The sequence below is a fragment of the Corvus moneduloides genome, chromosome 8, assembly GCF_009650955.1.
Source record: "Corvus moneduloides isolate bCorMon1 chromosome 8, bCorMon1.pri, whole genome shotgun sequence".
Lineage (NCBI taxonomy): Eukaryota > Metazoa > Chordata > Aves > Passeriformes > Corvidae > Corvus > Corvus moneduloides.
In genome coordinates this window covers 15,673,443-15,687,383 of record NC_045483.1, presented here as the reverse complement: position 1 = coordinate 15,687,383, position 13,941 = coordinate 15,673,443, and the positions used below count along the sequence as shown (strand labels likewise).

Genomic DNA, 13,941 nt, shown 5'->3' with positions numbered 1-13,941 from the left:
TGGCAGAGCCTGAATTCTGCATGAGTTGGAAGGGTAGCACTGAAAAAGCTGTCTACGACCATTAGTGCTAGCTGGTTTTTTGTAAACTAAAGCTTTCAGTCTGAGTTCCACTGATAATAAAAAAAACCCACTAAAAATTCTAAACAAATTAGTTTTGAGTACCTGCAGTTTGAAAAGAAGTTTCCTAAGTTCTGACAAGGTTTTCATTCTCAGAGCAAACTAACAGTCTCTAAACAAGTTATTAAAGCCAAAGAGAACTAAGTTTTCTAGTGGCATGTGGTTCTCTGCTCCTCATGCCAGACGGTGCTCTAAGCAGGGCACCACGTGCCTCACATCATTCCTAGAAGTGTGAAGCAATGTGGTAGAGAGATGCTCTACAATGCAGATAAAATTTTAAATTATTTTATGAAATACTTCAACTCTGTCCAAAAAATTGTTGTAAGCCTACAGAAGACACAAGCAATCAAGAGAAACATAAGGAATATTCCAGGGAAGAAAAAGATTAAAAACAAAAACAGGTCTATAAATTATTATGAAAAATAATTTTAAGTTATTATGAAAATTTAAATACCAATGCACACTAGAAAATAAATATATCCCTAAAATTACTTTTTCTGCACTTAACTGCTGTAATCAGAACTTAAAAATACAAAGTTCTTCACTTTTAACTCAAACAATGAGTTTAGATCCTTCTGTTGTCTTCCAATCCCATGTCAACTACATCTCATCAACAGGACAGCAACCATATACGACCCTGGTGTGAACTCATGCCATACGAGCTCAGTACAAAGCACTACCTTGTTCAAAGAGTAAATAATTTCTTCCTCTCACTTTATAAATTCAAAATTTTTCTAGTCCCTGTTGAAGTGTATCAGCAAGACACGACTGGGAGCAACAACTCAAAGTTCTTATGATCAGCACTCCACTCAAATTAACTATTTTTTCTTCTAAGAAACACCTTTTACACTGACACAGAGTCCATTAGAAATGCTTCTGACACAGACATCAATGCAGGTGCTTAAGAACAGGCATCCAGTAGCATTTGAGATGCTTCACCTACAGAAGAGCCACCACAACTAAGTGGTGGCACTCTCCAGGTACCACAGTGACTCCATCCTCTGGTCACCAGTTTTGCACACTCAGCATTAAACCACGTTAGACATGACCCTCACCCAGGCACAGGGGGCAAATGCTGCAACAAATGACCTGTTCTGTTCTTCATGCTGATCTGCAGTTCTTTGCTGCTGCCCCCAAACAGAGGGCTGATCTCCATTTGATTAGGGACAGTTGTCATACTATTCAAAGTGAACCATATGGCACTCCTGTGGAAACTGAATGATGTGGATTTGAAAGCCCTTCAGCTCCACAGGCATTAGAAAGCTAGTAGCTGGTTAATTAACGTCAAGATACAGGTGCTAGCAACAGTATTTTCAAAATGTTTGCAAAAGAAGAACGCATGTGCAGCTGAATTCTATAAAGATCCCCACTGTCCCAGTGTAAGTGTTCTGACTGGACTGGGTCCCCACAGGACTTCAGATGATGAAACTTCCAAGTTGTTGCTTTTAATGAGTGGAGGCTTAAAAGGGACAGTGAACTGATCACTGCTGCCTGTGAAATGATCTGGTTGGACTTTACATCTCTGTGCACCAGCACGTTTAACTGTCTAGAGAGCAATCTCTAATAGTAAAGGCCATCTAGTATGAACACCTTGTAACTACCTTAGCATATCCTCCAACCCATTAAATTTGTGTGACTGTACAAAAAATCCTTACTGGCACAGTCCCTGGAACAGTAATGTCAAGCTCTGCCTAGAGCTCTTTGAAAAGCTGCTAGCTAGCACCCATCAGAAGGCAAGAGAATACTCTTAGGAGTTGGTATTTTCAACATCCAGAAACTTCCTGCCAGGCACTATTTCTTAGCACAGAAATAGCCCAAACACCTTGAAAACATCCCTAAATTAAATTTTACACTTGACATGGGTGAGATTCAACCTAAATTCTAACAGAGTCTGAGCTTTTCTTGTTGACCGGACAGTCCTCTGCTGTCGCTTCATCATTTGGTCAAATCCCAGCTTGGTCAGCTCTAAACACTTGCTCACATGAATGGTTAAGTAATCAAATAAGCAACTTCCAAATATACCATCAGCCAGTAGGAGGAAAAAGCCACTCAACAGTATTCAGAACAAAACCCAGAAGTGTGATGATAGACAAAGAATGGATTGTGATTTTACTTCTCCTAGGTGTGTAAATAGTTATGAAGGTGGGACTGTGGACAGTGAAGAAATCTTGTTTCCTACACAGCAGCCTGAAGGAGCATCCGGAATGAAACAACAGCTCCACGACCACACTGGGTCACAGTATTCTATACTGCATATGGAAGCCAACCAAATGCTAAAATTAGTACAATTAATTCCATATGGATTGTATATTTCATGTATTATCTACAACTTTATGCTGTACAAGTTTTACTTGTAAACTATTACATATGTAGCTACAACTAACAGTGCACCCCAAAGTGAGATCAATTACATTACAAAACCTGTCAGAAAAAATCAGAAGTTGAAACAGCTGCAACGACAGACTAATACAAGATGTGTATCAGTAAGTTACAAAGAGAACACCTCAGTGACAATTCAAATTCCATCTGTTGGAGCAGGCTGGCATTCTTATCTGACTTTCAACTTTCACTTCAGTCCATTAGAAAAGTGTGTCTGAGAAACTGGGTGCTCTATCTCATTTGAGCAACAGTGCACACGCTACTTTTGCTTCCCCTCTTCCCATAACTGTATCAGCCTCCCCACAAAGAGCAACACAGAAGGCAGTCCAATGTTCTGGTCTTCAAGGTAATCTCCACCAACAAAAGAAGAGTTACACTATTCTACCCCCCTTTTAAGTCTGAACTCCCATAAGCACACTGGTTATAGAACATCTATTCTAATGCTTTGGACACAGGCCTTTAAGTTTTAGTGAACACATACTTGTTCAGGTTAACTCCTGCTTTTCATGCAAGAGCAGCCATGAAGTAACAGCTTCTAAAGAAGCTAAAAGCTGAATTCTTTATAGGGGAAGTCTGTGATAACCCCAAAAAAACATTTCTAAAAGGTATACAATGCACAGAAGAGATTTTTGATGCAGTATTCATTTTGAAATGTTACATAAGTAATGATGCCAGCCAGTGCAGCCACTTATTCTTGTGAAGTCAAAGCCCTACACTTCAAAAGCTGAAAGCAATAGATGAGGCCTGCTTAGTTCACAGGAGCTTTAGTCTCCCAGCCTTTCAACATTATTTATTTTAAAATAAAAACTAGGTTCCTAATCTACATATTACCAGTCATACACAAATTCAAGTAAACAAAACCACTGAAAACTCTAGAAAACAGTATTAATCTTACACAGATCAAATCAAGAATGCGTTGCAAGAGCAGCAAGTTATGCTCTCCTATATTTCTGTAAGGAACTGTCTTGAACATACCCTGAAGAGGTTGTCTTTAAGGTATATCAGGGAGAGCTTAAAAGGATATACCAACTAAAATCAAACTGTTTAGTCTCAATGCACCTTACCAGCTTCCTTATTTTGTTATATTTTAAAAGGACATCGGTTCTCCTTCATACTGCAAAGGCACTCAAAACCAGAAGAAAGCCATTAACACCTTGGTGTTAGAATAATACATGACATGCCTTTGAACACATTAAAGAAACTGGAAAAAAGTTTTATTAGATACTGAAGTACTATCATCATTTTACTACCTACTGAAACTCTACCAGCCTGAGTAATCTATGAGCTGTCATTCTCTTGGAAGTATTACTTCAGAAGGAAAAGTATCTCAAAAGATCACTTGTGAGCCACTGCGGTTGTTCACTTGGATCATGAACTTTGTAGGAATGAAGCTGAAGCAAAACTTTTCACTTCTTTTTTTTCCTTCTCACTTCCACTATCAAGAACATGGGGATTTTTTTATTAGCTATGGAAACATTATACTACTTGATCTATACTTCTAAGACTGGTGACAGAAACTAAAGCCTACTAAGTGAGTTTGCACATTCACAGAAGGAATATCAACCTTCCCACCCACCTCTCCCTACTTCTGGAGGATGGGATTCATTAGTCTCCTCAGCATAAAACTACCAAAGAGATGAACACATACAATGTAAATATTCTGCAACATCTCCTGGTATGAGGTATCTACTGTTTTGCTTTATGCCTGTTTTCTAGAGCATCAACACAGAAATGTTATATAGGAGGAGGCCTTCAATCCATGTAACAGCAGGATCTGGTCAAACAAGCACATACACATAAAATGCAGAATTAAATATCAGACTTTTTAAAGTGCACAACTAGTTACACAATTACTTTTAAGATGACCTTACTAATACCAAAGCTGCAAATTCTCAACCTAATCTGGAGGCATTTCAAAGCATTCCCTATGTTTGTTTGGATCTCCCTGAACAGACTAGGGTTTTGAGAAAGGTTTTCAACTGGCCAAAGAGCAGAAACTAAACTTTCCTGGGAAAACCACCACCTGATAATTTACTGTTTTGAGAATGTAAAACTACTCCAACCCTTACTTCCAAAAAAAGTTATTTTTAAAATAATGGTTCCAATATAGAACTATGCCTAATGAAGTTATTGTTAACATTAATGCTTGGTATGCACTCCACAAGGACTGCAGGCTTTAGAGAAAGATTAATTTGAGTCAGCTTCTTCCTCACTCTCCAAACTTGTATAGAAAAGAGGCATTCAACAATAAAATATTATGTTAGTCATCAAAAAAAAAGTAACTGTAACTACATAGAGGAAAAGCAGAATTAGTACAGAAGCTGGAGCAACTAAACTTTCACAAAAAGATAGTTATGTGGTTACATACACAAGTACACAAACAATTATTTGTAATATGTCTGAAAGGAAAAGACCTTTGAAGTTCAATGTTCTGAAGTAAAAGGTGAAGACAAGGTATCTTTATTTACAAAAGCAGCACTGACACTGTATCAGTGTTCCTATGGTCCGGCAGCAGAAAGGTCCATTTGTCAGGAGTTGCTGTGTAACTTCAAAGGGACATAGATAGGCTTTACTCTATTAAAAACAAGCACAAAGCCAAATTTACACATTATCGCTTCTTATGATTATAGAAACATTGGTGTTCACCAGGAATAGTCAAGATGTTACAGCACTCCAAAATGCGAAGCTGGAACAATTCTGTACCAACTAACCAGTATTACAGCACTTTTACTGAAGTTCTATACCTTGTGTTCAATCGTATAACATCTGGATATTAAAACTATAATCTGAAGCAATATGTAACACTATCATTAACACACCAACTTCTTTAGTGCTTCACACTGAATCTTAGAATGAGCCATATCTAGTTTTCCTTTCAGTTCCCAAAAGGTATTAACTAAATCTTTGTACTGCTGCTTTCCACTAAAGCAACTTTGGTAGCTGAAATGGAAACCAGCCTTTACAGCAGACACAGCCTCAGCATGCAGCAGAAAAGCTCTATCTTGATATTCCTGTTAGCCCCCATATCACATGTACATTACCAAAGTTGGTTAAGCAGACTGACCAGACCTAATGTAATTAGACGACTCCTCTATTTTACATGATTACTTATTTTAATGTACACAGTAATCTTGTTACAGCAATCCTTACTACTTTCATATTCTTCTGGACAGATTTGTAGGATGAGAAAAAACCACTACAAACATACAACAAATTGAAAACAAGAGCAGAATAAAACAAAAGGATACCTTGTAGAAACTACAAACCTTAAAATCAAACACCTGCTACTAGAAATCTTAAAAGGTGCATTGCTGCCATGAATTTTGATGAAGAGTGGATTGCCATTAGAAGTGTGCACACCTCAACTTTGCTACACAGAATTGTAAACTTATTCACACGCAGCTTCTGAAACAAAATATACATTTGTGATAGCACTTTGGAAGTAGAGATACTACCAACACGTGACTTGGAGCTAATCTATCACCAGCTTAATTTGGATTTATGGTTTCCTTTCAACTATCCTGTTAGGAAGCTTAACGCGCCCGTTTCACACACACACACACATACATACATACAAAAAAAAAAAAAAAAAAAAAAAAAGGCAGGAATTTGTGCTCAGCATTTTTTATAAACCAGCTCTATTAAGACACACCTCCATATCTGTGAATGCTTTAAACGCTGGCACACCCCAGAGCACATATGTGCAAGCAGATACTGCCCAACATTGTGAGGCAGAGCCAGAATACGCTGATCACTTTTCTCCATGAAAGCCTGTTTTATTTTGGTTACTTTACAACTAAGGGCTCTGAAAGGCAAAACCGGTTTCTCGCCAGTTTTTGCGACTCAATATCATAATTTCCTATTCTCTAGAAGTTTAGCCACCACTGGCCAACAAAACGAAGGTGTCGAATTCGGGAGGAAGCCCGAGACGCCCCAGGCAGAGCCCCTGCGGCCCGAGGAAGGGAGGGGGCACGGGAGTTACCCCAGGCCAGGAAGCAAACCTAGGCGCTGGAGCACGCAGCCACCCCCAGATCCCAGCGGGGCGGCCCCAGCGAGGCCTTTGCAGGCTCCCGAAGCAAAAGGAGATGGAAAGCGGCACCCCTCCCCCGCCCCCCCCCCCCCCCCCCAGGCCACACGGAGAGCCGGGAGCGCCGGGTCGCCGCTGCCGGTCCTCCTTCCCCCATTCCTCCCAGCTCCCACCGACCTGGAGACGGCCATGGCCGCCCGGAGCCGGGCCTGGCTGACGGCGGGCGGCGGGACGGGGGGGCCGGGGTGCTGCCCGGGCGGAGGGCACTGGGCCTCGCTCGGGCCTGGGGCGCCGCACCCAGCCTCGGCCCCGCCGGCGATCCGCGGGCAGCGGCTGACCGCGGCAGAGGCCGGCGGCGGTCGGAGTGTCGCTCCCCCAGGCGAGGCGGCGGCGGCGTGGGCGGGAGCGGCAAAGGACCCTCGGAGCGCGGGTTAAAGCCTCGATTCCCCCATCGCCGGGGCGAAGCCCAATGCCTCGTTTTATATGAGCAGCCATCTTGTATTTATTCCCTTCCTCCATGAGAGCCGCTTCCTGATTGGCAAGAGCGCCCGGCCGCAGCCAATGGCGGGAGCGCTTCTAAGAGCAAGGAGGGCGGGAGCGCGCAGTGCCCGCACTGAGCAGGATCGGCCGTGGAGCCCGCCGGGCCGGCTGGGGGGGCGCCGGCCTCCGCCGGGGCGTTCTATCTGCACGGCGATGGGGGGGGGGGGGGGCGAGCTCAAAGGAGAGCACCCCAGTCCCGCACCCCGAGGGGAGAAGAGGGGCACCAGAACGCGGAGTAAAGGCCTTTCCTTCCATGTCCACTGGGTGGTGGCACTTCTGTCCCGCCAACGCGGCGGGAGAGGGCGGCCGGTACTTGCCGAACGAAAGCCACACCCCCCTTTTGCCGAGGTCCGCCGCCCATCGTCCATGCCCGGTGCTGCGGCGTGAAGACGCTGCCCGCTAGACTACAGCTCCCGGCGTGCCCCGCGCGCCGGCGAGCCGGGTCGGGTGGCCCTGCTGTCCTAGCGGGCGGGCGCAGCACTGGAGCCCCCACAGCGAGGGGTGGTTGTAACACACACGGGTGGTACCGCAGAGCGGTTATAGCACAGGAGGGTGGTAACACGCAAGGGTTTATTAACCATGGCCAGCCACCCCGGTCAGCGAGGTGGTCGCTGGTCCGGCCCGGTCGCGGTGCCTCCGTGAGGGGCCACGTTCTTTCCCGCTCTCTGCCGTCGCCCCGGCTGGCATAGCGGCCCGTCCTCCCAGCCCGGTGGGCCCCGGGCGATGCTGAAAGACCCCTGGGATCCAGCCCGGTAGTGCCCCGTGTTCCGGGCAAGCACACCAAGCTTCCAAGTGCACGCTATCAGCTTCCATCAGGTCCAGATTAAGAAGTTAGCCTTCGACTAATCATTTAAATTAATGGCCCCAGACTGGTACATAAAAGTTAGTTGACGTACGTAACCTTTCATGTGATAAGTTGGAAACAAAATAATAGGTTTTTCTTTCCTGTGATGGCATAAACTTGGATAAACACATGAATTTGCGTAACACTGTATGATAAAGTTCTCTTCTGAAGCCCATTGGGGTGTTTCACACCCAACCCTTCTAGAGGGATTTCTGCTGGCCCCAGCCTTTCTGGTTGGTCTCCCTTTCCCCGGAGAGTTAACTCTTCGTGTATGGGCTCACACGTTCCTTCCCCAAGAGCACATGTTCCAAATAAACATTCTAGTGCTGTCTGCATTATCACTGTCTTTTGACAGTTCTATAAACAAGATACTGGGATATAATGCTTCAATCTATCCTATCCATGTAGGTTCAGCCTGTACTTCAGTCTTCCATAAGGTTTGCCTGGGGTGCCTCTTTCCTGCCTTTCTCTTCTCCTGTCCTTTGGTGGGAGCTCTGTGGCAACTGGAAACTGGCGTTAAAGTGGCCCCAAACACTGGCCATGTGAGTCAGCCTGAGGCCAGTGAGCACAGTGTGGCCAGAACAAACCACAGACCCGGTTTTCAGTGCTAGACGGGGGATTTGTCACAGTGCTACAGCCAACCACCCAGGTGATGCCTTTTGCCTGTCATGACTGGTGCAGTAACTAACTTTAAATAGCTCAATGTACCTTCTGTAGCTGAATACACAGAAAAAGTCCAGTGTGTTTAGTTGGAGGCCAAGAGCATCTTACCAAAGTACTCCAAAAACTCCGCAGCCCTTCCCTTCTGCCATCCCATGCCCTCGTGTTGCAGGTGCCTGGGTCCCTGACCATGATCCCAGGAACATGCCTGCTCCTATCCCATGTGTGTACATGTTTGCACTTTGCTGTGTGATGGGGAGGAACAGCAGAGAATTGGGATTGGGAGCAGCAAGGAGCAGACTGAGGGTGGAGATATTTTTCTTGTATGTTTGATGCTGTTGACATGGATGTATAGCAAACATCCCTGATAATATTTCCGTGTTTGTTTAGCCAGGAATCAGCAGCCATCCTGTCCTGCTGTGATCTTCAGGTGATATTTCCAACTCCAACATCCTATTTCCTCTTAGGTTCCTTAGGAACAGTTAGTGCATTGTTTTAATAGCAGTCAAGGCAGAGGGCACATCAAACATGCAATAAAATTTGTTTTGAACAGCTCCTACCTGATAGAAATAAGTGCAGGGAAGATATTGGTTGTGGGTCGTATGCACTGAGTACTTGCTGAAATTATGATAAACTGCATTTTCAGGTAAACAATCTGCAAAAGACAGAAAGAATGATCTGTTACTGTAGGCATTCTAGACCAAAACACAATTCATTCAAGTTTCACACCATATATTTTTGTATTTCGATGTGACATTTATGTAAAGCACATCCCTACTTAACTATTCACTTGTATCTTCTGCTGAATCCTTTCCCTACACCCTATGACAACCAATTGTTCTTTGTCCATGCATCTGTTCAGCTGCTCTGTAAGTCACACCAATGTTTTTTGCATGTTTTCTTTCAACCCATTTTTCAAGGAGCAGCTATATATTCTCTTCCTTTTTCTTCTTCTGTTAAAAGAATCCCCCCTGAAAATTTGTTGTGTGCCAGTATACTCTCTCCAACCTGCTCCTAAATTAGATAATACTCAGTAATTTTACTCCTTTGGTCTGTTTCAATCAATACATCCTGCATTCACCTCAACTGTTTTTATTTAGCTTTCTTCCTCCTGCCAGCTGTGTTCACCTGTGAACTCTTAACTGCTTGGGCTGCAGATTCACAGGGACAGCAGCTCGAGTACGTGCCCTGTCAGCTGCCAGAGCCCAGGCAAAAAGTGGTGCAGCCTCCAAGTGCTTCAGCTGTGCAAATAGCAGATGACAGAGGCACAGTTTTTCAGGTGGAATCCCTCCTGATTAGACCTGACATTACATAACCTTCTACATGTTCAGGACTTTTAGAAGACTAACTTCCAGTTAGTTTTTTGTGGCCTGGAGGTTTGCAGGTTTGTATTACTCAGGATCTCTGTAGTGGTAGGTGTAACATTTGATGCCTTCTAGTCTGATAAAAAAAGATTATTTTCATAATAGTTTACATGTATTTTAGTGTCTATGTTACTTGATTTCTAAATTCCCTTGGAAATCTTGTCTGAAGACAAGCGAGTCTTAGAAGCTTGTCCCTGCCTAGCAGTTTGCTCAGACAGCTTCTCTGCTGGTGTCTTAGTCACTATCATTATTTTGATAATTTGGGGAAAAATTTCTCTGAGACACATTTATGCATTATGAACCTATGCAGATGAACTGTGCAGGTTCTTTGCAACATGTATTTCTTAATAATGCTTTCTGTTCTGAGGTCTGAAAACTAACTAGATATCTTGTAGACTATTTCTAACATTTAGACTTTAAAATTCTTATTCATTTTTATATATTTAACTGTTTCTTCTTCAACTATTATTTAATCTTCCTTGTTTTTATTTGACATTTTATCTCTGTAGGTTAGGCCCTCTTTAAGTGCTATTAAAATCAGACTTCTGATTGCTGAAGGTTTTTTTTTCTTGAGTAATCTCTTGTTTCTTGCTAACTAATACTTTCTATTGCTATTCTGCTTAATTTTTATTTAAAGGTATATTTATTTTTTATCATCTAAGCTTCACTAGTTTCCATGCCAACTCTTATGGCTTTTAATTGTCTTATTTTTACTCCAAGGAGGTTTTTTTAGTAGCTGCAGAACCTTCTCAAAAGCCTCTTAAAAAAACGTCAACTTGTACATGGCCTTCTTTTTAAGTTCTTCACAGTAAGTGCTGGTGGCTGGAGGCTGGATGAAGACTGATAGTTCTTGTAGTTTAAAAACACCTCAGAGATACCAGTGAAATGCTGGATTCTGAGAGACAAATCAGGGCAAAGCACTGCCACCCACAACATGCAGCAGCAACATTTCTGAAAAAAGTTTGATGGGCTCCAATTTCTCAACGTCAAACAGGTTGCAATAACACTTAGGTAGTGAAAACCACCAACATCTAAAAGATTCCCAATGTCACTAGGGCTGTGTAATTATCTAATTAGATTTCATTACCTCCGATCATATTTAACGCTGCCAATTTGGGACAGTTTTCCTGAATGAGAGGCTCCTCATATGACAAATAAAGAGAGAAAACTTGTGATTCTCTTTTTGTGACTTTCTGCTCCCAGGGATTTTATCTCATGAGATGGCATGGAATTGTTCAGAAGTGTTTCTTCTTGCCCATTTCCATTTTAAACATATTTCTGTACAACTGATCAACCTTGTACAAGGTTGTACCACCACCGTGTTTTTGTTTTTGTCTCTGATTTCTTCAGCATTTAGTTCCATAATCCCGAACTTCCCATTTTCTAACTCAGCTCTACTTTCCACCCTATCTTATAACACACAAAGACATAAATTACTGATATTCTTTGGAAACCTTTTATGTATAAAAACTAAGTTTCTTAGTTTTGTCTAGCAGTTATCCATGCTATCCTAAGTTAAATAAATATTTTATAGTTTGGGTAGTTTTTTTTCCTGTGGCATGTTTTTTAGGAAATGGTATTACCTATCCATTTGATACAGTTGGTCTTTTTTTCAAACAGTTATGTTTACATTTAAAGCCTCCCTCTTTTGACCTCTCTGTGCATGGAACTCCACCACTTTCTATGTCAAGAAAGTAACTAAACTAAATTTACATTCAGTAAATAAACTTAATACTGAAGTATTAAGGGATTAACAGTAGTAACTTCCATGGACAATTGCATCTTTATACCTGCTCTCTCACCGACATTTAGGAGAGGAGAGTTCTCCATTTATATGCAGAAATTTATATATATGTTTATAATGTACATATACCTACATTTATACATAGATATACATACATATAAAAAATGAATTTAGTATTTCATATCCAAAAAGAAAACTGAAGGGGAGAAAAGCTCATGTCAATGGGCTTGTTTGGATCAAGGTAACAGACACAAAGGAGCCACTTAGAGACAAAAAGAAATGGAAATAATGAGGTCAAACTCTTCCTATAAATCTTCTGGTCTTTCTACATAGGCCTGTGGAAAAATGCAGCATGAAAATAACATGAGAGAAACAACCAGAGACCTTTTATTAAGTTCTTCTATTATCTAAAGTTGTGTGATTTTAAGGGCTTTTTCTTTATTTAACTTCAGTAGCCTGGTTGTTCTTTATTTTTTCATGAGCTAATGCAAGAGGGACATCAGTCTGTGCAGTTAAAAAAAAAAAAAGTGCCTATAATTCCAGTGTGCACAAACTGAATACAAAGAGCATAAATAGAAAAGCACCTCTGTCATCAGGGACATAAGGATTCAGAAACACACTATAATGCTGAATAAACAAGGCCAGAGGTTTCACATCTAGTCCAGCTCTTTCCAAAAGCTGTTGCTTTTCAAAGATAAAAAAGAAAGCTAATCTGTGGCCATCATCACAAGTTCTGCAGCAGTTAATGAGTTTAAATTAGATTTAAAAACAAGTCTGGTGCATGTACCCTTTGCTCTCTATATATTTTAACTCCTATATTTAAGTGATAGAAAGCAATTACTGTTTTTCTTTTACTTTAATTTGCAAATACCATTTCTCAGAATATATTTTAGGCCTATGAAAGATTTCCAGCATGTAGTGTGAATATCAGAATTTACCATTTACTGCATACCAGAATTGCTACTGAATATCAACATGATGTGGATACCAGGATGTGATGGTCCCATTTTTCATCTGAAGTGTGCAGACAAGTATCAATCAGCTCTAGCATTTGGATATACCAGTTTATACTTTCTTTTATTTACTTTGTGCATCTCAAAGATGGACTGAGATTAACAGATATTAACAATAGTTTGAATTTTGTTTTCTTCTCCTAAAAGAGTTAATTTTGTTTTTTGGACTTCTGTTTGGTAGTATAACTCTGAAAGTAAAAACTACTTTCTGTTTATGTTAGAAGAGGCCCTTTCAAGAACTACATGGGGAACATCCTCATCTGTAACAACTTTATCAGGTTTATCTATGTTGAGGGTTCTTTCATCTTCCTTTGTGGAACATTCAGTCCTGGGTGTTCCTCATAAAGGAATAAATGTCTCCTGTTTTCAGTATGACTCTGTATTGACTTGCTTGTTGTACTTCTTAGAGAGGCAGTTACTTCAGATTTGTTTGTTACACTTTAATTAATTTATAACTGTAAGTTTTGTGTGATGGGTACAGTAATAGCAACATTATAGTGTGTTTTGATGCTGTCCTGAAAGTGTGAGATAAGACAGGTATGTACCTGTAATAGATAAATTGAATTTTATTCTTGGATTCCTCTAATGCTGGGATTCCTGACACCCAGTAAAAACTGAGCTTGTTTTCAATGTGGAATAGGTTTGTGGAGTAGTTTCTTATGATTGTCTGAAATTCCCATTGGATTCTACAGGGAATGTCTTCAGGATATTATACTACACACAGACTAGATTTAAAGCTTAGAGAGAAGACTTAATTAGTTTTAAGATCCCACATGACTTTATTGTAGGATTAGAAGTCTGAGTGCTCCTGTATTTTTTTGATAACGGTTATTTACATCAACTCACACGAGCCACCAGCACAGCTTAGAAGACCCAGATAAGAAGTTGCCAGGAACTCCTCCTCCAGCATGTGCCCTCTTTTTACACCCAGTAATCTTTCACCAGCTTTTTACACATGCACCTTTTGCACATTTCTTCCCTCACACTGTTAACTCTCTCCCCCAACACCTGCATTTTCATTTTCCCTCCTCAATTTTTCTTTTTTAAAACGTTTCTTCTCCTGTCCTTCCCCCACAACCCCTGCATTATCTTTTCATCTCAGGAGGACAAAGAATCAAGTTGCTTCCTCACCTGGTTCCTTTTTGTCATCCCTTTTGTCAACTGACCAACTAGGTCAGTTCAGTGGATGTCATCCGTTTTCCTGGCTTCCCACGAGAAGACGAAAGGGAGCTGCTGGTTGGGTAACTGCCATC

The 13,941-nt window shown here is 41.6% G+C and overlaps 1 protein-coding gene and 1 long non-coding RNA gene across 2 annotated transcripts in view; both read right to left on the bottom strand.

Annotated features, from left to right (window-relative positions):
• Positions 1–7,017, bottom strand: part of BTAF1 (B-TFIID TATA-box binding protein associated factor 1) — a 44,016-nt gene extending 36,999 nt beyond the window's left edge. The window contains exon 1 of the mRNA XM_032115994.1: positions 6,701–7,017. Coding sequence (XP_031971885.1) covers positions 6,701–6,714 — 14 coding nt within the window. The 5' untranslated portion in view covers positions 6,715–7,017. The remainder of the gene's footprint in view (positions 1–6,700) is intronic.
• A 1,851-nt stretch (positions 7,018–8,868) lies between these two features.
• LOC116447096 lies at positions 8,869–13,838 on the bottom strand. The gene is made up of 3 exons (XR_004241483.1): positions 13,820–13,838; positions 9,128–9,222; positions 8,869–9,038 (listed from the first exon to the last, which is right to left on the bottom strand). It is a non-coding gene; the product is annotated as an uncharacterized LOC116447096 (long non-coding RNA).
• Positions 13,839–13,941: the final 103 nt, after the last annotated feature.